The sequence below is a fragment of the Corvus cornix genome, chromosome 4 (assembly GCF_000738735.6).
Source record: "Corvus cornix cornix isolate S_Up_H32 chromosome 4, ASM73873v5, whole genome shotgun sequence".
Taxonomy (NCBI): domain Eukaryota; kingdom Metazoa; phylum Chordata; class Aves; order Passeriformes; family Corvidae; genus Corvus; species Corvus cornix.
Genome location: NC_046334.1, coordinates 26,756,077 through 26,782,141, shown reverse-complemented (window position 1 = coordinate 26,782,141; position 26,065 = coordinate 26,756,077). Strand labels below are relative to the sequence as shown.

Here is a 26,065-nt window from a genome sequence, read left to right as displayed (position 1 = left end):
TGGTGGAAAATCACCAACCGTGCTGAATTATTGTTGTCTTTTGGGGTCGTGAACATGTTACTTGACATTGGGATAGAGCAGTGAAAAAACAGTGTCAGTTTAAAAACAAAATAAGAGTGCATCTAGTAGGTAATTCTCCTGTAAGCTGTGGTGTGCATTGCTTTTGCAGTATTAGCAGGCAACTGTGGTAGCCTAGCATGCTCTCCAGTTAGTAATTTGCTACTAATAGTGCAGGTTGTTTGGCTCTTGAAAGCAATTTGCCAGGGAAGAAGGAGAAAAATTTATTTAGTGGAAAGTCCTGTGTGGGGTTTGAATTCTTGGAAGTCATCAGTGTACAATTTTTTTTATACCTTCCCTCCCCATCCCCCCCCATCATGAATACAGAAAGAATAACCTCTAGATATGTAGATATGTAAAGAAAATTGTGGTCTGGGGGTTGAATACAAGGTAATCAGTTATATCCTTTTATCTCCCTCTCCTTATTTGTGGTATTTGTGCTTGTCACACAGATGTGGACAACTGTGAGAGTAACCAAGCTGGCTGGTGCCAAATAAGATCGCCCCTTCTCAGGTGCTTTGGAGCTTGTGGGATGCCTGTTTTAAGGGAGCTCCTTGTAGGGACAAGGAGTGGGAAGGGAGTGTCTAAGATTTCTGTGTGAATTATAACCACCAAATTCCTCTGCTGCAAACAAAATGTATCAGGGCTTTTGACTAGCTAAGAACTTATCTGTGTCTGAGTAAGTAATGCAGTTGGGTTATAGGAATCTCAGCGTGCCTCCATGGTCTCTTATATGGTGGTCTTGCCTACATCAGGAGAGCTGATGGGATTCTGGTGACCACAGTGTGAGGGAGCTGTTTTATACAGAGGATGAGGAGGCCGTGATGTTTTTAGAAGCTCTTGCGTGGATGAAGTTTACAGTCTTGGATGGCAAGGTCACCTGTGTGAATGTGGCCTTTGTTCCAGCTAGACCAGCTGGGAGAGTTTTGTCCTCTAGCAGTTTATTTCTGGGCAACCAGATGGAAGAACTGAGATTGGGGGGTGCAAGACCTGTGAAAAAAAATGGCTGGTTAGCTTTGGGAGAAATTTAATTTGGGAAGTTCAGATGGAACATATTTGAGGGATTACGGTTCTGCCTCAGGAGCCTGCTGGAGGCTGAAGACATATTGTACTTGTGGTATTTTCCTGGCTAAGGCTCGGTGCTAACACTGATCGGGTTGCCAACATGGTCAATAGTAGTGTGGTTTCAGACTTAACGCAGGTTCTGTGGTTAGGGGTGACTTGTCTGTGGCCAGTGGATGGAGGCTGTGCTCAGACTGAGCTGTGATTGCTGAAGTGCTTGCCTGCTGGAGTTGGTTGTGGTTTAAAGCAAGACCTTAATTTCAGATGTGTTTTTTTGTTTTCACAGTGGTCATTTTCAAAAGCTCTGAGCTTTACGCAAAGGTGTACTGAGTACACTCCTTACTGGTTTTAGCTGTGGATTGGTGGGGGACGGGTGTGAAAATGACCTAGGACCTACAGACTTTACAAAGTAGCATTAATTTTGAATTGGCAGTTGAACATGGCAAGCTCTGCATGAACCAAACAACAGCTTTGAGATGAGCAAGGTGCTTCCGTTGGGAAGTTCATTAAACTGAGTGCTTTGTGAAGATCAGACTGAACTGAACGAGGTCAAGTAACCTTCAGCACAAAATAAAGTTCCATCTCAAATCCTGTTCAGACCTGCCTTGTATTGCCACGTGCTGACTCAGACTTGGTGCTCGAACACTCCAGGAAGCAGCTGTATTGTTGTTGATGTAGGATACATTGAATTGTGCTGATAAGATGATGGGAGACTTCTGCTGGGCTTTTAGTGGTGGGATTTCTTGCATTTCTGCAAGACTCTATGCAAGCAATACTAGGGTATCTCTTATACCCAGTTTTAGGGTGATGTTTGCCAAGAGTCCAGTTTAGAGAAACATTTTTATTTGTGTTATCTGAGGGAACCTAGACTGTTCTGAGAAAACTCCTTCCTCCTTCATTCATGGTACCCATCACTTTCTGTAGAGTTTTCAGTCTCTTCCTGTTACAATGTGACAGGAACAAAACAAAGGTACAACAGTGGTAGGACAGGGATTTATGGGCCTCGTGCCCACAAATGACTGGTGATAAAATGAATATTGTAGGTTTTTGTCCTAACAGAATACAAGATTATAGCACACTTCAATTAAGAGTTGTTTCTTGAATTATCTGTGCATAGTAACTTTCCAGTCTGTGTGCTGAATTCCTCTTGGAGCATGTTCTTTGCATTTTTAGCAGGTGTTTTTCTCTCCAGCAATGGTATCTAATAGGGGACAGATCCTGCCCTTGCAGTAGGGTACGGTTGTCGATGAACTTTCTAAAAAATTAAATGGCCATGGTTTCCAGAGCATCAAAATCTGCAGAGTTTGAGACAGCGGTGCTTGACCTAGTTTGCATCCAATGTGTCTAGTGATTTCTGCCCCATGAAACCACACAGTGGAAAAATATTGAAGATGTACAGTGATTTGGCCTTGCTTAACTTTGAGAGACATGTACAGTGTGTTTAGTTCTTCTGCATCAATGCAAGGTTGGGAGCAGAGAACTGCTAGAAGGGTTGATTTGTCCCAAACTTATCCCAAAACAAGTGTTCTCATATTCAGGAAGACCCAACCCCCTCCCCCCACCCCAGCTACATGGGCAGCATACAGAGGATGAGCTTCTTGCAGCAGAAGAAAAAGGCATCTTTGTCATGCTGTTTCTGAAAGTTTATGATGGACACAGCAGAACTGCAAAATTGTCCTGCAGCACAGACCACGAGTGTACCTGGTGCAGCAGAACCCTGCTGCTTCTCTAGCTGTAGTTGTGGAACTCTGTTGCTGGCTATTTAGTACCTTCTCCACTCCCTGTGGCCTCTTTCTTAAACACAGCAGTCAGGTATGCATGGCAAGCAGTTTTTCTCTGAACAGATAGTGTTAGAACTTAGCAATTTGCAGAGCTGAAATGTGTGCAGGCTGTACAGTGGAGGACAGAGAGACAGGGACCTCTGTCTGAGACTGGCTGCCTGACATCAGTCTTTTACTCTAAATATTCCTGTTGCCCATGTCTGAACAGTTGGATTTTCATCTCTCATTCAAATTCTCAGATAAATTGAGATCAGTAAAGAATGAAGTACAAAGAGATGGAGTGATGGCTGGTGATAAAGACCCATTCTGATAATCAGTCCTCTCATATTGACCCTCCTGACACTTGAATTTTTATCTTTCCACCCTCTTTCTGTATTTATGTTGTGTGTAACTCACCAGTCTGTACACATGTTCTCTTTTACTACATTATGGGGAAAATAGCATGATTGTCTGTCAAATTGCTGATCTTTGCACTTTTCAGGGTTACATCCTCAATGTTTAATAATCTGCAGCTGTATTTATTGTGATGTGTGATAGGGAATAGTTCAAATTGTTTATGTAGAACTCTTTATTTTCTCCCCAAAAGAGCCGAACAGCTGGGACCTTGTCTCTATGGGACCAAAGGGGGACTTGAGGCAGCTACATAACTTACTTGTCCCCTTATTTTGGTAATTCTTCATCTGTGAAGCTGTGAGTGGCTCACAGGAGCGATTACCTTCCTTAGCAGGGTGATTTAATCATGAGGAGATGCACAGGAGCTGGAGCAGAAGTGGCAGTAGGGTGGCAGCTGGGCTGCTCTGCACACCTTTGAGTGTACGGAAGGCGTCTTGCAAATTGCAGACGCAGCCGGGAGTAGCCAAAGGGCATGGGAAATTGCAAATCCAGACAAACCGGTGTCTGACTGAGCAGGAGCTGTGTGGTGCCAAACTCTCACTCAATGATAGGGAGCTGTTTCTTGGTCTAAAATGGTTTTAAAGTGCGCTGTAGGTTGAGAGAACAGCTGCTGGCTTGGCCTCCGCTGCCTTAATGTGCGCTTTGAGCCAGCCAGCCTCTGTCCCACTGTTGAACTTCTTGAGTCGCTCCGTCTTGCACCACTGTATTGCTGAGCAGCCCAACTAGAAACAAGCAGTGAGAGCTGCAATAATCAGTTCTGGCTCAAAGTATTCTCTGGGTAGTCCTTTGGATGGGTTGGCTTTCTTGGGGAAGCCTCATCTGGACTGTATCTTCTGGAAGCCAGCATGCTGTGTTCAGAGAGAAACAAGCAGGTGGACCTCTCCGCATTTCCAGGACATTCCAGGCAGGGGAAGATGGACAACTTATCCTTTATTATATGTCTGTGCTACTGCAGTGAGGGGAAGAGATGGAAGATTGTGCGTTTCCTCTCCTGGTGTGCATGATGCTTCTTACCCCCTTGCTGTGTGTGGCTGTATTTTTGCACTGGGTTTGCATGGCAAAGTTTTGGTAGCGGGAGTGGGGCCCTACAGGGTTTGCTCCTGTGAGAAGCTGCTGGAAGCTTCCCATCTCTCTGACAGATGCCTCCAAGATGGACCCAGCACTGGCCAAGGCCAAGCCCATCAGCAGTGGTGGCAGTACCTGTGGGATAACATATGAAAAGGGGAAAAAAAACAAACCCCCTTGCAGCAGCAGTTGCAGGTGGATGCCTGAAAGAGGCTGTGATCCTGTGAGAAGCCTGTGCTGAAGCAGACCTCAGACAGGACCTATGGACCCATGGAGAGAGGAGCCAATGCTAGAGTAGGTTTGCTGGTAGGACTTAAGACCCTGTGGGGGACCCTTGCTGGAGCAGTCTGTGAAGAACTACAGTCTGTGGGAGGGGCCCCACACTGGAGCAGGGGAAAAGTCTGAGGAGTCCTTCCCTTAGGAGGAAGGAGCAGCAGAGACAATCTGTGATGAACTGACTGCAGACCCCATTCCTGACCCTCTGTGCCACTGGAGAGGGAGGAGGTAGAGAAAATCAGGAGGCAAAAAGGAGTGAAGTTGAGCAGAGGAAGAAGGACTGGATAGGACAGAGGTGTTTTAAGATTTGGGTTATTTCTCATTATCCTTCTCTGATTTGATGGGTAAAAAATTAAATTTTCCAAAGTCGAGTCTGTTTTGCCCATGACAGCAATTGGTGAGTGATCTCTCCCTGCCCTTATCTCAGCGGCCTGTATTTTCTCTCCCCTGTCTCATTGAGGAAAGGAGTGGTAGAGTGGCTTTGGTGGGCACCTGGCATCCAGCCAGGGTTAACCCACCGCAATTTTATAGGCAGAACTGCTGGATGGGGTTGAATGTGCTGAAGCAGAGGGTTCTTGGTGGCAGGTTTCCAAACCAGGGAGTCGGCAGCAAGCACCAGGCCTACTTACACTCGTTGCATAATCAGATGAGTTTTCAGCTCCCTGTGCATTTCTCTAAACCTTCCTTTTGAACAGCCTCTTTCTTTGTCCGAGAGATTTTTGTGCTCTTATTTCAGACAGTGATGCATGCACTAGATTTGGAAGATTCTCATATCCATATGACTCTGGTATATCAAAGTGGCTAAATTTAGAAAATCTAACAAAAAAGAGCTTCCCCTTCCTGTGATCTGACATAATGTTTCTTGGTCGCTGTTATTTTTACTACAGAACAGCTTAAATCTATTTTGGTTGAGCACTAAGTGATGGCTGCAGTGTGAAAGAAGAAATTTGTTTCTGTGAAGTCAGGCGGCTGTGCTGCAGCTTCAGGGCTCTGAGGGCAGCCTGCTCATGTTGAGCATGTGCCAGTGCTGTGTTGGGGCCCCCCTTTACAGCCCTGCTCAGCTCTCTTGAGCCCTGCCCACTCAGTAGAGGGTCTCTGGGGCTCAGAGCTTCAATGGCTCTGAACTTCTCCAACATCTTGTAGATGTAGTGAGTGGCAGTGGTGATGGATTTTAACACACACACATACCACTACTTCACTCATCCTCCAAATTCTGGGAGGACAGTATAGGAGAGATGTTTGGCTGGAACCAAAGGAGCAGACGCAATGAGAGGCTTACATGGGAACCAGTCAAGCCTCTGGTTTCACAGGTCTCTTTAATTCATGGACCTTTTACTGTACACTGTTATGACCAGGACTGAGCCATCCCTGCCTGGAAAATGCACTGGTGGAATCATGCCCTGCTGAGCACCTTGAGCTCTTGGTGTCAGGAATATAATTCAAGATTTCCAACTTCCTTACTCATTTTGGGTTTGGGTTTTTATTTGTTTGGGTTGTTTGGGTGTTTTTTAAGCCATCTCCTTTGTTAAAACTTTCTCTGTGGAGGTTCAAGCTCATACTTGATTATAGCTGACTGCTCTGCTTCAACAGCCTTCTGACTTGTTTCTGAACATCCCACGCCTGCTTTCATATTGAGATGGAGTGAAGGAAGACAACTGGGATTTTGGGAAGAGACACCGTTTTTGCTGACCTCAATATCCCAGAAATCTGCTGAACAAGAATTTATTTCTTACTTTAGCATCATTTTAACTTCTGGTGGACAGTTGTGTAGAAATGTTCAGTGGGTGAAAATAGAGGCAACGTGAGCCTCACTCTGAAACTTTGGTCATCTCCAGGTGCTTTTATTCAGGTTCATGATGGTGCCAGAGGGTTATGTAGGTAATGAAACTCCAGTGTGCTTTGTCCTCACTAAAAGGTCCAATCAGATCTGCGTACCTGAACATGTACTTTCAGGAGTTTTGGGCGGGGAGTCTCGCTCATGCTGTCACGTGAAGGATCGTGCTGTGTTTCAGCATTGGCGAGATTTTCATGGCACCTTGAGTAAGCGAGAAGTTTGTCGTTTCTCAGAGGAGCATGTGTGTGCCCCGAGGGAGCCCTACGGGTTCTCAGGTGATCATTACTGGATTTTGGCAAGATCTTAACTGATGCTTGCATAGGCAAATAATTCAGCTCAGCAAGTGGCTGCTGTGGTCAGCTTGGAGCCTTGCTAGGGTGAGATGCTGAAATAAACAGTCAAGAGTTGAGTCTTGTGTGCGTCTTTTCCTAGCCAATGTATTTGTGCCTCAAAGGCTCAGCCAAAGTGAAGACTTCCTTGGATGAAAGAAAAGTTTGGGAACCTTCCCCTGGGATCAGAAAAAAAAATCACTTTTCTCTGTGTCTTTTGTAATGGAAAACTACCACAAAGCTTTTGAAGCTCTCTGTTATTTTTAACTTGTTCTTTGTCCTTCTTTGAAATAAATCACATCTTTCTTCTCTGACAAAAGAGTGTTTAGCATGTTATGTAGATACACGCATGCACATTTTTGAGTGCCTGCAGTCAAGTTCAACACAATGTTAAGAAAATGTTGCCGGACATGGTAAGATTGTGTTCAGTTTAGTGATTCACACAGGGATCTGATTTAAAAAAAGAAAAAAAGTTCAAAAGAAAATAAAGAAACTCCCCCCAACCAGCCGTTGGGCTGAAGAGGGTGCGATGAGAGGAGATGCTTAATGGACCATTTTGGGAAGTGCAGTAGGTCGGCTCTGAATCTGTGACTTGGATTTCTGGCCCAGCACTTTGCAGATGCTAAAACTGTGCTTCCCATTAAAAGCTGGCCACTGTGCAAGTGTGGCCAGGTGTCTTTGGCTAGGGGGAAGCTGAGCAGTGTGGCTATTCACTCAGTGCATGGCTGCACCTTCCCCCAGGCACCCGCGTGGCAGCGTGGTCCTTGTAGTGAGGTTGGGCAGCTTGAGGGCAGTTCTTGACCAGCCTTTAGTTTATTGCCTGTATGGGATCCCAAGTTGTCATGTTTTATGGCAGGCCCATGCCCAGGCTCCAGGTCAGAGTTTATTACTTTTAGCTGTGCTTCCTGAAGCATTTAGTGTCTGTCTTTCCCTGAAACAGCACCTTTGGTTGAAAGCCGTGTTGCAAAACAGCCTCTGCTCTGCAGCTGCTGAATCATGTAAGTTTCATGCATGATTCTGCTTCCTGGCATGTACCAAGTGCACCCAGTCCCATCTGAATCTTGCAGGTGAGTGTTGGAACTGAGAACTGCCCACAGAATTATGATTCTGCTGGAGACAGCAGTTTTACCCCTTGCTCTGTGCTGCTTTATTCTCAGTTGCATAATGCAGCATGATGCAGATAATCTGCTCATCATCACAAAAGGATTTAAAATTCGTTTTTAATCGGAAGTCATTTTAATAAAGCTTTTCCCTGCTTGGAGGACTGTTTTTCTGGCTTGAGTGTTTAAGAACAAAATGCAGGAGACCGAGGGAGGTGGGAGGGAACCAGCTGAGGAAGGACGGAGACAGGCACCTCTGTCTGGCTCCCAGGCGGCTGCTGGTGAAGTCCAGAGCTGTGGGACACGTTTCCAGTAGCACCAAGCATGCAAAATCCTTACATGCACAGACAGAAGTAGCTCGTAGGTCTGTTCTCTTGGAATTTTCTCTCACAGAGCAAACCTCTGGTGGTGGTGGAGAGAAGGAAAGGGCAATCTAGTCCAATCTGGTTTGTACTCCCCCTTTTAACCATCTGTGTCCAAAACACTGGTAGTCCTGTAGGGCCTCCTCCATCTCAGAACAGACTGTGGTCCTGGACAAGGTGCAGCATTTACTTCTCTTGTGATGGTAATGACATATAGTTTGTGTGATTTACCTTATTTCTTTGGTTGTTGCTCTGCCATTTTATTGTGGAAAGTGCACTGTCTAAAACAGCATGTGAACTCTGAGTAGCTCTGAAATATATCCTCTTCTCCTCTGTATGCCAGCATTTTTCCCACTTTTCTGGTAGTAGCCACCTCTTGAGCTGTTTCACCTCCCCTCGGAGCAAGCCTGATTGGGGGCCTGAACTCTGGCACTGAATGGTGTTTGAGAGCAAGAATCCTGCTGCTTCCTGGCTTTTTTTCAATCCCAGTAGTCCTCACTCTTGGGATATCTCCAGTGTATGCTTAAGATGTCCCTGAGTCTCCTTTTTGGTCAGTGTAAGTTGATGACTGGGAAGTTTTAAGGTGGTTTCTCCCCAAGACAGATCCCATCCAGAGGAGAGCCAGTAAGCTTGCAGTTGAGGTGAGTTGGTAAAACATCTGAAGGAGGGGTGGGTCAGGGCTGTGTTACAATGACACTGGTGAGTAAGTGCCTCAGAGTTATCCACCTGGTGGAAATCTGGAAGTAATACTGGTTTACAGCACAAATAGGGGACCAGGAGAGAGCTGAGCTTTGGGACAGAGTTCCCTATGAGGAAACTGGCAGCTCCTGGAAAGGTGCAGGGGGGTAGAAGAAATGGTGGAGGAGTTAAATGTTCTCCTGGCAGTACTGCTGCCTCCCTGGGAGGCTGATGAGTTCTTTCTGGGCCCCATAGCTCCTTCCTGTTTCAGTAACAAACATGACTACCATAGAAGCGATTTTTAAACAGCAAAGATGGATGCTGCAGTTGACTTTTGGGCCCTGAGAACCCATAGCAGATGGCATTTAGCAGGCAATGTACTCTGTAAGAGTTAAGTAGCAAAGCTATTGTTTCTATTTTCATGTGACTTCTCACTGGGAGTCATTCCAGTGGTAGAATAAAAAGCCATAAGAATTGGTCTCAGCAGAGATAATAAAACAATCTATAATATTAAGTTCATAAATAAGCAATTTTCCTTGGGAAAAAGGTATTTGTAAGAAAAAGCTAGCTATTGCATTGATTTACAGCTTTTAGTTGGCTGTCATCGGTTTGGATATTGGGGAATGAGAGTGTTCAGAAAAGACTGGTTAAATTATTGGAAATGCTAAGGAATCCAAAATCAACACAAAAAGAAAAGAAAAATCAAAATATTAGCTCTCATCCCCTCTGGAAAAGGGAACAAGTAAAAGCTGTTAATAGTAAAAGGATAGACCTATGTCCAGTAAAAGGATCCAGTAAAAGGATGTCCTATCATTGAGCAAGAGAAAGCCAGCAGGTCACTCAAATTTCAAAGACAGCAATTTTGGTAATAACAAAAGGTACATTAAACCAAACAAATAGAGTAGATTCAAAACAAAAATCAGTTTTCCACCTCTGTTGGCATAGGGAGACTCAGGCTCTGAGCTCTGTGAAGTGCTGCTTGGGCACTTCCATGTGCACCAGCAATGCTTTAATTGTGGCATTATGCATGAGACCAAGAGGAGAATTTGCCACTGGTCTTGGTGCTCTGTTCCCTCTGATTTTAGCCATATAGCTTGATGCAAATCTACATCACACTCAGTCTCACAAGGAAGAAACACTTGACTAAGGATGTACTTAACAAACTAGAGTGTAAATGAAAAAAAGATATGCATATAAGGAAGTTATAGCTGATGTCCTTGTAATTAAGGAAACTTCTCTGATCCTGCAGCTTCCTGGTCAGCTAAAGCCATACCTGGGGACAGCATGTACTGTGGGGTTAGTTATTACTTTGTAGAAAGTGGATAGCTTTGAAGGAAAAGTGCTGTGGAGGCATTTTGTTCCAATTAAGCATGAGCCTAGAATAAATTTTGTTATGTTCATGCATAAACCAAATTCCCCAGTAAAATTACTTCAATACAAAGTTATGTTGATAGATTAGAGCAGGGATGAGTTCAAATTGGTTCAATAACCAGGTAAAACACTTGATTTGAGTATGAGCAGAACCTATGGTGTTAAGACTTTTCTCCTTAGACCAGTCGATGTTGAAGGGTAAAAAAACAATGTTCCTATGTTTAAGTGGACTGTGGTTGTCCTGATGAACAGTGAGTGTTTTAGGGTGACCAGAATAGCTTTACAGAGGGGCATTGCACATGCATCTCACCTTAAGTGATCTGGGAGAGAATACTTACCGCAACAGGTTTGAAAATACAGCTGCTTCCAGTTCAGTTTGCAAAACACACTGAAACCTTGGAATGGCCCTAAGGCAACAGCAACTCATGGAATCAAGTTACTTTTACCCAGAGAGGAGTTAATTTAATTTCAGAGAAAACTGTTGGGCAGCACACGTAAACACAAGTCTTGTATGTGTCTTTTGGTTTGTTCTCCTTTTGCTTGGCTGGCAAAAGGCAAGTAAATTAAAAAAAAAAAAAAGGAAGAAAGGATGTTGTGCTAGAGTGTAAAAGGTTACTACAAGGGAGAACTCCAGGTTTTTCACTTCCCAGCTGGACACCGGTCAACTTCTAGAAGAGGGGCTTCATAGCCAGAATCCTACCTTCGACCATGGCATGCATCTTGTGAGGAAGGAGTAAGCCAACAGGGAAAAGAAATTGTCCCAAGTGCTCTCCCACCCTTAGTCTGTCATCAGCGGGTGGATTTGTCTCTTTAGCAATGCTTGAAGACACTTTGCCAGTCTGGTCTGCTTGTGAACCCTTGCGTTGCAGCCATCTGCAGTCTCTGTCAGGTGCTTCCTTTTGCTTTTCCTCACGTGCACCATGTAGTACCTGCATTGAGGCTTTCTAGTTTTTGTGTTGGAGCAGGCAGGAAACAATCAGCCAGTTCAGGGTGCAGTATTAGTTGCTAGACTATTGTGAGGAAAAGTGTCTTGCAGACTTGGCTAATTCTCTAAAGTTAGCAGAAGGGCAGATGGAGTCTTGGCCCGGCCTCATCAGTTGCATAAGACTAGAAGTCAGTGGGACTGAGTCTTGTATGGCCTGCTCTGGGGGCTGGCTTTTCACATGGCCACCTATTAATGTGTTGTGACCCAAACAGAGAGACAGAGGTAGCAGGATGGTGACCAGTCCTGGTACTCCCTGCAGACTTCAGTGAACCCTGCCTGTTAACTGTTTATCATAGTAATGGCTTTGGGAACTCTTTCAAACTGCTTTTTTTCCATTTAGTTGGACCTGCGGTGTGCTGATCATCTGGATAAAAGAAGGGTCAGCATCTCCTTTGTGATGGGGGAGTAATAGCTTTGAAATTACTTTGAAATGTTTGGAAAGATGGGCTGAGACTGATGGGAATTGTTGCTGTCTGGACTGTCTGCAGCCAGTGGTGTCTAGTGTTCAGGTGGATGCTCTGTGTGCAGTTGTCCCTTGCTGTTACTGGGTAAGGACAGGTTGGGGCTGGCTGCAGCTTTCTCTCCAGCTGGTGCCTTGCTCTGGCAGATTGGGAAAGTGCTTATGGCAGATAGGGCTGAAGGGGTGGAATTAAAAATAACCAAAAGGTAGATTCTGGGCCTGGTTACTCAGTGACAGGCCTGTTTCTATTCTGGGATGAGGATAATTCGCACTGAGCTCATTACACCATGACTCTCCCTTAAAATGCCTTGACAGTCAATTTCATTCCAGCTAATAAGGTCCTAAAATGTTAATGAAGCAAATCAATTTTTCATGGCTTTGTATTGCAGTTATCAGAAAGTACTGTGTTGCAGCCTACCAATTCAAGAAGCTTTTCAGATATTACAAGGACATTCAGCAATTTGAAGGATATTTTATTTTCTCAGTTTTTCCCCAGTGCCCCCTCTCATTTTTCTAAGACTTTATCTTGTGCTGGTTGCTTGTCCCCTTTGGTCACGTCCTTCCTCCATTGTCAGCTCTGGTCACTAATGGGAAGAGATGGCTTGTTCCCACCTTCCCTACTGCACAGGGAGAAGAAAGATGGAGTGCCCAACAGAACAGGTAGAGATGAAGCTGAACAAGGGAAGCTACTCAAGCTGAAATACTATTTGAAATATAATGAGTTTGATGAAACAGAGTGGAGAAATCGCATCTTCTTCATCCCCTTCCCTCATCTTTTTGGAAGGAGCAGTGGTGTGAAAAGTCACAGCCCTCTCTCCTCATGGCAATTTGCTGAGATGTCAGTGTTACCTGGCATAAATGCTGTCTGCACTCAGTATCTCATGGACTGTGGAAGGAGGAGAGAGAAGTTGCATTCGTTGTGCAGCCACATTGATGGTAGATCACTTACCCACACTGGTTTCCGAATAGGTTAGATGACAACCATCTTTTATTTCTCAGAACTGCTCATTTTGTACTGCCAGGAGACAGAAGGCTCAAACTTTCATGACTGCCCCTGGAGTTATTTTAACGAAACTGTTTTGATCATTTACTGCTCTCTGCATTTGTGTTTGTGAGTCTGCAGATGGGAAGTACTAAATTGTGTGGTTTGGGGAATGTAAGGAGTTTTTTTATTTGCTTTTAATTGATTTCCAGTTCTAACTATAACTTCTATGTGCCTGAGAAAAATATAATTAACTAATGTTTTGGGACAAACATAGAGTTTTCCAGGTTTTATACTTGGAAGCCTTGTACTGCCACACTGGTAAGGGATGGTCTCAAATAACTCCTGAGGAGAAAATTAGTGTATGAGTTGTAATTTGGTATTTTGGGTAATCAACCTCCTGTAGCTGTTGAATCGAACATCCACAACACTTTCCACTCAAGTTCTCCGCACAGAGGTATGCTCGGTCCAGTGCCAAGGGCTTCCCCAGAGCTTTTGCAAGTGTTCAGGTGTGTCAATGTCCCCTTCTGCTGTGACAGTGATGGGTTAAGAGCTAGCTGACCCTATAATGACTTGTGGAAGAAGGAGGATATTTAACCCTCTTAAGCCTTTCGACCGTAGCTGGTGTTTGTGTGACTCTCCCCTTCCCTGAGTGGCAGAAAATAGACTTAATGATTGCCCGTTGCAGCATCTGTCTGCCTGTGTCTCCTGGACAGGCCTTGCAGAGCACGCTAGCCTTTAGCGAAGCCCTGGGCTTCCTGCCAGGGTGATTAGCCTGGCAGTTCCTTGGGTAGGAGGTAAAGTGTGGGGTGATCTCAGCTGCTGTGGGAAAAGCTGCCTGGCCTTGAGCTGAGCAGAGCCCAGCTTCTGCAGCACCTCTGGGGTTCCTGGCCTGGAGGACTGCAGCTCTGGTTTCTAAAGCTTGACCTGTCAGCTCCAAGCTGAAAAGCACTGCTGTCTGTTTCCAGAGGTTGTTTTGTGTTTCTTTCGCCTCACATGACTTAATAGACTTGAGAAGACAATTTCCCATGCAGCCATCTGGGGGAAGTATGCCAGGTGAGCCATATATATGTCCACAGTCAGAGTTGTGAGGCCTAGAGATGAGGTGCTGGCTTGAGAGATGGCTGATGCTGGAACTGGAAAGTTGTCCAGTGCTTGGATCAGCCAGTAGCCCCAAGGCTGAGTCTGCCCCTCTAGCAGTTGTGATGCTCTAGATTGGAGCTGGGCAGCCACAGGAGACTGCTCTCTGCTCAAGGAAGCTGTTGGTGTTTTCAGTCTTGAACCCTTCAAAGGAGAAATCGGTTCCTTTTCCATATTTTGGAAAGCTCTAACTCTTGCTCTCCGCACGCTATTCTCTGTGCTATCAGCTTCTGGTCTTGGGGACTCACCTCTTCAGGCTAGTTCTCTGCCTTGCAGATGGCTGCCTTTCCCACTCCACATTTCCAGAGCAAGCTTTCTTTTTGTTTTCAAGCCTTCCCTTTCTTTTTAAATGATATCAAATCCCAGGCTCATTGGTTCCTGAGTATGTGCTGTACCTGATGGGTGGTTCTGCTCACCAGCCTGCTGTTGTGATCAGTGCTTACCAACAGTTTTTCTTTTCTGTTGCCTTTTTTGCACAGCAGTCTCTCCCACTAAGGCTCTTTGACAGGCTGCGATTTTTGTTGTTGTTTTTGTTTGCTAGTTCTAAGCTCCTTTGACTGGGGACTGCAACATGAGGCTTATGAAACTTTTGTTCATAATGTGCATTGCACTCTGTTCTGCTCCCTTTTGTGATGTCTCTGCTTTCAGCTTCTTTTTCGTTTTTTTGTTTGTTTGTTTGGTTGGTTGGTTTTTGGTTTCGGGTTTTTTTTTTTTTGCTATATTTGTAGCCAGGAGAATAGCCTTCAGTGAGAAAAAAATTAAATCCTAACTTGGAGGTCTCTATCCAGCCCTCTGCCTCAAGCAGGCTGGGTAGATAAGGTCACTCAGGACTCCAGAAATAAATCAAGTGCAGTGTTCTATCTTTCTGGGGAATATTTTTGTGCGTGACATGCCGGCAGTGCTGCAAGGAGCATATTAAAAATTCATACCAGTACAGAGCAGAATTTTCTGTGCACAGTGCTTGAGAATAAGCTTGTGTGTCATGCACAGCAACATTTGTATAAAGCAAGTAATTAGTTTCATCTAACCAGAGAGTTGCAAAGACAAGATTTAAATGGCATGGAGTAGAAGCAGGCTTGTTGTGAGACACCATCTCCTTCCCTTTTCTTCTGCCAAGACTCCTGGAAGATTTCTTGTAGAGCTGGCTGCAAAGTCCTAGTGTGTGAGGGTGTTTCCTGCACTTAAAGCAGAAGGGGAAATCTGTGCCCATGGCTATTCATCTCACCCTGCCTCTGTGACAGCTTTGATGTAATTGTGTAAGTGCTCCAGCTATTGAATCTTAACAAACAGCTGGGCACAGAAGCTGTAGCTTCTCCAACCCCAATTTCTTTGCAGTTGTATGGATGAAAGAGGATGGCACTGCATGCAACGCAGAGGGGTGTTCTGAGACCCAGAGCTCTCATGTGAGCCCTGTTGTCCAACTGCTGTTGGAAACCAAGCATGGGACACGTGCTTTGGGTATGCAGGCAGTGTTGAAGTGTTCTCTTCTCTACTGTTCTGAAGGCATGGCTGGTGAGTGCTATGCTGAGAGATGTCACAAACAAAGATTAGTCAAAGGAGGCTTCACAGAGAAGCAGTTGAGGCTGAGATGTAAAGTCTGTCTCCAGTCAACCACAGTTGCAGTGGTTTGTGTTGGAAACCCTTCAACATGGAGGAAGAGTGAGAAGGGATTTAGGGTAAGAGAACATATGAGCACTGAGGCTGCAAAAACCAGTGTGTCCTTGGTTGGAGCAGCTCTGGGATATATGGTGGAGTAAGTGGGTCAGTGCTGAAGCAGGACAAGGTGTAGGAGCAGCTTGGTTTTGGCTCTCATGCCCTCCATTCCTCATGTTGTGAAGCATGAGCAATATCTCTTCAAGGTCCCTAGGAGACTGAAGAGAGAGAAGCAAGACCACAGAGCCAGGGCCAGGTCCTGCTCATCCACTGCTGACTGGTTGTCCCAATGGGGCCCAAATCCTGACAGCAGGAATGACAGCATGAAAATTATAAACATCATCAGGCTGATACTGTGCAAGTGTGTTCTCCTGGGAGCTCTGAGGGAGAGGAGATGGCATGACAGGCCAGAGTAGAGTATCTCATCCCTATGCCCTTGCAGCAGATTCTTGATACATGAATGGGGAACCTTAGGCCACTTAGCACAGCCATTGCAGTGGGAACTGCGTAAAGGCAAATGGTCTAGGTGGGATTTTCTTCCTGCATGCAAAACCTTCCTCTCTGTTAGGCAGCCAAGTAGGCTTACAGCTGGCCTTGTCTGGCTGCCGGCATGGAGTAACCAAACACTCCTACCAGTATTTGCTTTTCTTGCTGTCAGCCTCTCTCCTAACTCTCTGATTTGTCATGGGTATCTGGCATTTCACGGGTATTTTCTAAAGGCCAGTGAAGTGTGCTTTGCAGCATGCATGGGTCTGATCAGTGGCATGGGCTCTGCGCGAGCGCGTGCCTGTGTCTGTTCTGGGAAAAAACAGTGGCAGTGAAGAACATCTTGCTGACATAGAAATACCTGCTTCAGGTGAGCTGGCTAATGCTGAAAGGAAACAGGCCTTTCTGGTAGAGCACTGGGCATGAGTGAAGGTTTGTTCCTGCCTATCCCTGGGACTGCCCATGTGTAGCACATTTCTTTTAAATGGTGCAGGCAGCATGACTCACTCAGCCCATGCCTGGGGGAGTTCACAAACCAACTTACTGCTGCAGCCAGACTGACCATGGTAGTTTCATGATAGGGTCTTGGTTTGTGTCTCAACCTTAACTTGCTGTGCAGCACATTTTACCAGGTTGTGGAGACCAATCTCTCTGCCAAAACACCAGGAGGGCTGCCACAGGACTGATACAGCTTTTCTGCACCATTTGTGCCATTGCAAATGGAGGAGCAGCAAAAGGAGCATCTTCTAAAGCATTTGCTCTCTGTTTGCAGGTGCTTTTAACCAGGCTTGGCAGGTGCCTCTCTGCTATCAACTGAACTGGGATTTAGATGCATCTAAACATCAGGCCTTGGTCAGCAAGTACCCAGCATTAACGTGCCTTGTAAATAAGGCTCATGCTCTTAAATCAGATGAATAAGCTTAGTCATGCTGATTTGTCTGCTGGAGTTGGAGTTTTGGTTAAAACCTTAGTGGCTTCTGTGGAAGTTAATTTTAAAACTAAGTCCATGCTGAGACTAAGATAAGCTTCGTGGCTGTGTGTGTGCTATTGCAGGCAACCTTTCAGAGAGGGCAGGAAGAACTGAGGTTTCCAGTAAAATTTGTGACATGCTCACAGAGGAATGTGCAACCAAAATACAGCCTGTATGTAGGGGCAGAACAAGTACTGCAGACATGAGGTGCTACAGCTAGATTTAAACTTAACGATTAAACCAAGCAAACACCTCCACACTTAGCTTTTCCTTTTGTATCAATCAGTCCAATACCTCACTGGATCTCCTCTTTCCCACCCTGCTGTGGCCCTGAGGACTTTTATTGATAATCCCCTACAGTTTGTATAATTTCTGAATAGAAGTGTGAGGCTTCTGAAACCTCCAAGAGATTCTGGGCCTGGAGAGTTGTATCCAAGCAGGGTGTCTCAATGCTAGTTTGTTATAGCATACATTACATTGCATATTGCAATGGGATTTGCACCAGCTTTTTCAGTAGTGATATTAGGTGTGATTTAGATAGTTATAGCTGGTTTAGTATTGTGATGAGTTTGTGCAGCAAAGATGACCAGTTTGCAATGAGAAGGGGATGAGAACAGTATAGTAAAACAGCAGGACATCTTTTAGCTGAAAGGGGGAGGAATAGTAAGGACGCATAGTTGACCTTCTGTCCACTTGGTGCATGGTATGTCTTATGGAGAAATTATAAGAAAAGTCTTTCTTCTGGGGAGCAGCATGTATGTCAGCAGGAAATGGGAGTGGGGCTGGAGGAGCTTTGGTTGTGGCTGGGCACAGAGTAAGGTGATCTTTATCCCAGAAACAGCCTAGAGGAGAAGGTAAAGCCATAAAGAAAAGGAGGGTGACTGAAGAGCCATGGCAAGGGGTTTGCCTGCAAATCAGACATCTATTTTACCCTACAGCAATCTTCTCTGCATGAGAAATCACCATCTAAGTATTTCTGAAGTGGGAAGATAGGAATGAAGGCTCAAGCAGACAGACCAGTCTTATTGTACTCCTCTCATTTAAGATCTAATGGATATTAGCCCTGTCTTTAAAGTGTATAATGGTGCTCTGATTTTGTGACTCATCTTTCAGAGATGGTGCTTTTAGTACAGTTATCAATACTGCAGTGGAAGTCAGCCTGGGGTTGGAAACCTGGGAATTGTTGGGACATGGAGCCCTGTGGCGTACGTGCTTGATGGGTTGCAATGCTGCTTTCAAAGTATGACAGCTCATGTAATTGAGGACGCTGCCTTGCAGACTTAACTTTGAATTGCAAATGCCATAACATTTCTTCTGGTTCGGAAGATGTGTCTTCCTCGCTTAAAAGCTGCTCTGCCAGTTCAGGTTTGAGTGTAGGTGTGAGATGACGGGAGATACTCAAACCAAATGTGAATTCAGACTGTAGACCATGGGAGCAAACTGGAATTGCTGGCCCTACAAAGTGGGGTATCTCTCAAGGTGAACGGTGTGTGTTCCTTGCCAGGCCCTCTCCTCTGTTTTCACGATATGAAATTCCATGCTTTGGAAAAAACAAGGGGTTTTAGATCTGCTATTTCCTGAAAGTGAGAAGAGAAGCAGTGTGAGAAGGAGAAGAGGGAAGCAGCATTTGCAGGGCTTCATGCCCCGTGATGGGGCTGCCTTTTGTGCTATTGCTGCACAGGCTGAGCAGTACTTTGAAGTGTGATTTCTTTTCTGTTTTTCCTGGGGTGCCCAGCAATAGCAACTAGACACAAGGAGAACAACTGATGTTCTTTAACAGCAGAGGAGTTTATTGCAAGTGCATTTAAAAATAGAGGAGTCCCAGCACCATCTGTCTTGAGTGTTTTGGTGGAAGTGGGGACAGCTCACAGTGGCTGCTTGATTGATGGGTCCAGACAGTTTTGTGTGGACCTGTGGCTGCAGCCCACTTACAGCTGGCCTGCCTCTGTAAAGAAAGTCGCTGATCAAGCTGGTTGTGATCTGGTGCCTCTGCCTTGGGTAGGTCTGTTTGGCACCCATATAGGCACACTCAGAAGAATTGAGCCCTTGCTGGTCATCCCATATTGCCTTTGAGAGCAGACCCTACCTCCCAGACAGGTATCAAGAGGTGTTTCTGGCGCTGTTGGGTGCTAAACTGTAGATGGACTACTCTGAGGAGATGGCATATTGATGTCTGGGGGACCTGGCTTGCTGAGGCCAGTCATCTGTGGAGTGGAGCCAGGAGGAAACTTGATTTGCTCTGAGTGAGCTGTTGGGGAAGTGTTCCCCGGGGCTGGGCACATCTCAGCAACTGGCTTTCCCCTCTCACTGTGCTGACCTGTGTCTTGCCCTGAACTACATTCCACAAGGGTGCCAGCAGTGAGGAGCTGCCAACTTGGCACTTGAACAGTGGAGCTGATGCAGCTTACTTCACAGAGGGATACCAGGCGGTGTGAGAGCCCCCCACTGCTACTGACTCAATACAGAGCTCGTATTGCCTCCATTATGGACGAGCTGACAGCTGGGAGCTGGGATGTGCATGCTCAGCAGAGTACAGCATAGCCAAGGGTCCTGACAGGATGCAGCAGCAGTCCCATGGCAGTTGTGGCAAATGCACCCAGGGAGAGAATCATTAGGGAATCTTCCATCTAGATGCTATGAATTCCTAAGGAGCTCTTGAGTCTGTGTGCAGTGATTCAAAGCAGAGACAGGAAAGATAGTAGATGTTATGTGTGTGGTGACTAGCATGTCTCCAAGCTGTACTCAGGACATTCACCATGGTTACGTGTATGGGACCTGCTTGCATTGCAGGACCAGTAAGCCCTCTTGCAGTGCTCGCCTTTGTCGCTCATGGATGCTTACCTGGTGAGGGGGAGAGGAAGGGCATGCTAAAACAAAAATTGCCTTGCTGATGCTTAGAAGTTTTCATTGTTTTCCTTTATTCACAGGAGAACTGCTGAGTCAGCCGAGACCAGAGGGACTGACGGAGATCATCTGTCCCAAGAACGGCAGCGAGCGAGTTAATGTTGCCTTGGTTTACCCCCCCACTCCTACTGTGATCAGCCCTTGTTCCAAGTGAGACCAGAAAGCAGACCTATTCCCCTGTCAGTAGACACCAGAAAGCCTATGTAAAACATGCCCTCACTAAGCACTTTTTTTCTGGAAGGTAGCAGCCCCACAGCCAGCCTGGGGACTGTTCTAATTATTTGTGGCTGTAGACAGCCCACTCAGAGGATAGGAAGTACAGTGAAATGGGCTGAGGTGTTCTCTGAGCTGTGTTGCGGCAGATGCAAGACACACATTGGGCAGGACAGATCAGGAGATAATGCAGTCGTGGGTGGGTTTTGGTAGGATGGGACCTCAGGAGATTTCTGTACACCCCCTGCTCAAACAGGACCACTCTCACAGGCAGGTCAGGTTCCTTGAGACCTTGTATAGGTGAGGATGTCATCCTTGGATGACAAGGATGAAGGTGCTACCACCTCTCCAGACTTTATTCTGGGACAGAACTTCTTTCCTCTTGTTCCATCTGAGTCTCAGCTATTATTTTATTTTATTAACTTGGCTTTCATTGCCATAAGATGCATTGCTGGCTTGTGTTCAACATGTTCTCCACCAGATCCCAAGCCAGCAGGACCCCAGACTATGGGGGTGCATGGGGTTGTCCTGTCGTAGGTGTAGAGTTACGCACTTGTTCTTGTTGAATTTCACAGCACTGTTGTTGGTCCAGTCCTCCAACTTGGTGAGGTCCCCCTGGAGAGAAGCCCTCCTCTCTTGTGTATCTATAGCCTATATGTACTTCACAGAGTGGGAATGTGCTTGGAAAACAGAGCTGTATTGTGGTGGGAAAAAATGTGCAGCAACACTCACAAAAGCAGCCAGTGCCTTGGCTTTTTGAGGCATGGGTTTTCCTGCAAAACAAAAATTCAGCCATAGTCTGTTTTAATTGGAGTGGCACAAGGGAATTTGGTATGGACCTTAGAGGAGCAGCTGAGTGTCTTTCTGGTGTCTGCTGCTGTGCTGCATGCAAATGCCTGTTACTTTCACTTCAGTGTCTTGACAGTAGCTTTAGATGCTGTTCTCTCTGTTCAGTACCCTCCCATTCCAAAATACCACTCCTTCTGGTAGAGAATAGCTTCAGTGATGGGTGGTTGTTGAGCTGCGTGTGAAGGTGAGGCTGAAGTGCCCACCTGGGGTAGAAAACAAAGTAGCTGCTCTGATACTGAGCCACAGGTCACTACTGCCTGTTCATTTGGTCCTCCTGTGTGTATGCACTTGGCACAGTACGTTTCTAACCTGAGAGTGCCATTTTTGTTGTACTGTGCTGTCAGGGTATACCTCCTGTCCTCCTGTCCTCCAGCCTGCCTTCCACAATGTCTGTTAACTGTGTCCCAGTTTCGCAGTCACTGTGCTGGCAGGAAACTTGTGTTCTCAGAAAGGCCTGTGTTACTTTTACTTTACTTCACACTCCCTATTTAGAAGCCTAGAGAAAATGTGTGTCTTAGGTTATTCATGACAAGCACTATGAACCCTGCTACATTACTTTTTCTTTATCCTTTCCTCTTCCAGATAAACCGTCAGTGCTGGTGCCAAAGGTTTTCCACCGGGCAGAACATGGCTGATGCTCTGCAGTGCTCCCATGGAGTTGGTGCTGACGGGGATCAATGGGACTTTGGACTCTGAAATGCTGTGGGGCAGGGCAGCTCCCAGGTGGGGGCTTCGTGGCTGGAGTGGAGTCATCTGGAGGTTGGGGATGACAAGGCATGAAGGAAAATGATTGCTGCAGATGGCAGGGCCGCTGGCCAGAGGGAAAGCACTGGGGATAGGTTTCTGTGGACCCACTGATCGCGTGTTGAAAACCCATTTGGATCTCATGATGAATGTAAAAATGTTCTTGGTATACCATTTAATTCAGACCTGCTTGGAGGAAAGTCTCTTGAAATGAGCTGTAGCGGGATTCCCTGGATTTGTTCCTGGACAAGTGAGTTTTGTGGCAGTTGGCCAAGGCTTTGCCAGGGAGTGGGTTGGTACTGTGAAGCCTTTAAAATTGCTCCACCACAAAACAGTTGGCTGTGTCCCATGCAGCAATCTTGGGCCGAGGCTGGCACAGCAGGAGGAGAAGCAGGCTGGGAAATGTTTCCTGCCCTGTGCGTTCACATACGTTGTGCCATGAAGTGGTGAGGATGTGCTATGATCATGCAGGGATGAAAGCAGGGCAGTCAGTGTGCCTCTGGCACATGCTATTTCTTATCCCTAGTCTTACCACTATCCCTGAACAGCTGCTGGTCTGCCATGTCTGGATGCTCTGGTACTGCCATTGTGGTACTCTCCATGTATTGTGTCCACTAGAGTACTAAAAATCTAGATCTTGATCCTCCTCCTAGAAAAGCCACCCAGGCATCTTTGTGCAGAGATCTAGTGAAGCAGTGTGTGGCTGTGTGGTACAAACTGATCCTGATCTCCTTGGGCTGACCCTGGCAGCCATGCTTCATGAGCAGCCATTTTCCCTCTCCAGATGTGGGAAAGGGCAGGCTGAGCACTGGCACCAAAGTTCTTGTTTCTCCCCCAGCTATGTGATTTTGAGGATTTATAAGATGTTGCTGTTAGTTTGTGCCCTGCAGCTGAGCCCTGGTACCTGTGAGCCCTGCTCCATGCAAATATTTATTTAGTGTAAATCAATAGGAGGCAGGCATTTTCAGAGCCAGGATCCGATCATCAGATGCTGGGGGAGGTCTGAGAGATGAGGGACTTAAAATACTTGTGTTAATGTACAGCTCTTAATTCTTCGGGCTGTGATGGCAGACCTGGGATGGCTGGTACAGCTCAGCAGGCAGTGCCCACCAGGATGTGAGCTGGCCAGGCCTGCAACCACTGCAAGGCAGTGATGTGTCCTGCTGGAACCTGCTGCTGTTGCACAGGTGATATTCCCCTGGTTTCTGATCCTTCAAATACCAGCTTTATGTGCAAGGCTGTAAATCTTCCCATTGGCAAGAACTTAATGCTGGGAAAGCAGGGCAGAAGCTGCTCCAGCAGGAGATCCAGAGGCCAGGTAGAAGAAATCAAGCCATGTACCTTACTTAAGGGGGAAAAGCTGCCAAATAAAAGCTGGCAGCTCAGTCAGCTTCATGTCTCTTCAGGGAATCGTTCCAGCTTGGGAGGGTAGCTTGGTCTCAGATTTCACATGTTGACCTGCTACCTCTGGCAATGAACCTTCTTACGTCAGTGAGACTCATTAATTGATTGTGCTTCTGTGTTGCTGTGGATAAACTGGAGACTCAAAATTGTCTGTGGTGGCTGGAGGTGGAAGGGAGGTGAGATCTTTGAATGGTGGTCAGGAATAATACTAGGAGACTCCCTTGTCCTGAGTCTTGCTGCCCTTGAAACATGCCTGGTACAGGCAGAACTTGTGTTAGAGCGTTCCCTACTGTCACCTCCCGTGCTGGGTGGCCTTCTCCTCCTGTTTTGCTGCTACTCACCTCTCTTTCCATTCTCCATAGGAAGAAACTAGCGATTTGTTGCTGTGAAGTTGCGTGGAAACCACATTGTAAAGAAACCACAAACTGGAATCCTTTTCCAGCCGGAGGCCTGTTTCCCAGTGTGCCCATCTGGTCTGGGATGCGTGAGCATTGAAGGAGTGAGAGGACAGAGCAGACGTCTTACAGCCTGCTCCTTGGGACCGCAGCCCTCCTGCCAGGGTGTGCCACCTCCGTGGGAGCATTCCCTGGCCTTTGCAGGCACTCAGTCTGCTGCTGTGCACTGAAGCCGTAATGCCGGGAGTGTGGCAGTATGGAGATCAGTCTAGTTGGGTCTATTTAATATGAAACAGTGATTGCTCATCCACCCACTGTTTAGTAACTGGTGTAACTGTGTTTTCATCTGAATTTTTTTAATATGCAAAAGCCATTTAATTTTCTATGCAGTTCAGAAACATCTCCCCTTTGCAATTGCCAGGTGGGAGATCCATACAGGAGAACCAAACCAAGCAGCTCACAGTACTTTTGATTTTGCTGTCGCTGTCTTTTAAGGATGTGTCCTGGGATCCTTATACAGTGTCCCTTTGCTGAGCTCCTGCCTCAGACCTCACTTAATATCCCTGAGCTCCAGGGATGAGGGCCCTGTATTTTTGAAGGATCTGTCATTTTTCATGAATCAAGCTACAAGGAAAGAGGGCCTCAATGCAGTGCCCTAACAGCAGATACCTGAGTTCAGAGTATGTATTATGTTCCTGTTTTGTCCCTGCTTGGAGAGTTACCAAACTGTTAGAAATGACTAAAGCCTCTATGGAGCACTCTTCAGCCTTTACTGAAGATGTATTATAAAGAGGTCAGAAAGGACTGGGGCATCAGCTGTCTCCCTGTGGAGCTGACAATGAATTTAACTCCTTTGGAATAGGAGGAGAATCTCCTGGCAATCTCCTAGATGCCTACTTCACTCGAGATGATTGTGTTGGTTTTGCTTATTGGTTTGCAGACCCCTTGCTTGACCACTTTTTGATTTCCTGCTGAAACTGGTTCAGACAGGTTTGGAAGCAGAGCTGGCAAACTGCTTTGCACTTAATGACTTTCAGCAGCTGGAAGATGTCCTGGAGTACCTCATGTTACGCTCTGAAGCAAAACCTGGGATTTAAACCTGCACCCGTCCAAGTGAAACTCCCAGGATAGCAGCTTTCCCTTCTTCTGGGTCTGTGTAACATGAGGAATTGCATGTCCCTAAGCAGCCTACAAATTGGCAGAGCAAAGAATGATGCTGCACATCTAGGTCATTTTAGGGCTTACAGGAGTAGTTGGAGACTTCTGGCAGCTGCAGAGGGTCCTGTGTGGTGGGACACCTCTGTTTTAACTGTCCTATAAGCAAAAAGGTCAGAGAAGTAAGATTGTTTCCAGCCTGCCACAAGGTCAGGATGCCTTTGACCAGTCTCCTTTCATGGCAGTGCTATTCTTTCTGCATTGTCTCTGCTCTGAGCTTAGAGGATTCAGCTTTAACAAGTTAAACTGAAATAGAGCCTAGATTGGGATTTACCCTGCCTTATGGTCTCTCAAATCAGATGGAAGAGACTGGGGGCTGCAGAAGCATGGGTCATTTCCCTTGCAGCATCTCCCATGCCACAGTTTCATGGTGGCTTTAAAACCAGTGTATTTGGGTGCTGCTTTCCCAGGAACTCAAGGTGTGCTTGGCTGTGCTGTAGCACTGGAGCTTATGTGGGGTCCGTGTTCTCTTCCCTGTTGTACCTCTGAGGCAGTTAAAGTTTGTCAAAGCAGTAGAGGCTCCTCACTGTGAGGAGTTAGATGCGGTTGTGTCAAAGGGAACTGCAAATGTTACTTAGGAGCTCACTAAGTGAGTTGAAAATCCACTGGCTCACTCCTGCAGAGCCAGATCCCGGAGCTCAGTTCCTCTCGTGCCCTTTGGATGGGATCTTGGGCTGGCATCCTTGGAACAGCAGTGCCGGGAGGTGGAGATGCTGCACTGCAGTAAGCACAAGAAGAGGCAAGCAGTGTAGCACTCATCACATGCTTCATGGCTCAGTTCATGGACTCTAATTGCAGGTATTCATATAATCTACATCACTGGGCAGGACTTTGCGCACACACACATGCATGCCCAGACATACATGCACCACACCCACACTTGCCCACACATCCTCGCCAAAATGACTGAAAATAAAAGTGATCTCAATCTCCAGGAGAGTCCTGGCTGTGTGATTTGTTTTTCCTCTTGCAGTGCCTCCTTGGGCTCTAGTTCTGGAAGGGTCTGCACCTAGTTGTAGATCTGTGCTGTAGCAAAGTCATGAAGAGATTTGGCATTGAGTGGATCTGAGCATGAAGCCCCTCATTTAGTATCTGTGAACCATTGCCCACTCTAGCAAGGGAGGTGATTTCTGGGGAACAGCTTTTTCTCCACTATGTTTTAAGGTATTTTATGGGTTTGTGAGGCCGCCTCAGTGGTTCTCATTGGTACCGTGTTGTTTGCGTTCGTGCAAAGCTTGGTTCCCTGCTCCTATTCAGAGCAGGTTTTGGAGAAAGAGTGGTAAGGCAGGTGGTCCTCTGCTTGGCAACAGGGGCGTTTGTGGCAGCACCAGGAGGGTGAATTAAAAAAGGGAGCAAA

The 26,065-nt window shown here is 46.3% G+C and overlaps 1 protein-coding gene across 1 annotated transcript in view; it reads left to right on the top strand.

The window, feature by feature from the left end:
* MFHAS1 (malignant fibrous histiocytoma amplified sequence 1) overlaps positions 1 to 25,645 on the top strand; it is a 35,053-nt gene extending 9,408 nt beyond the window's left edge. The window contains 2 exon segments of the mRNA XM_039551409.1: positions 19,912 to 20,038; positions 21,533 to 25,645. Of these exon segments, the coding sequence (XP_039407343.1) occupies positions 19,912 to 20,038; positions 21,533 to 21,536 (131 nt within the window). The 3' untranslated portion in view covers positions 21,537 to 25,645.
* The last annotated feature ends 420 nt before the right edge of the window (positions 25,646 to 26,065 follow it).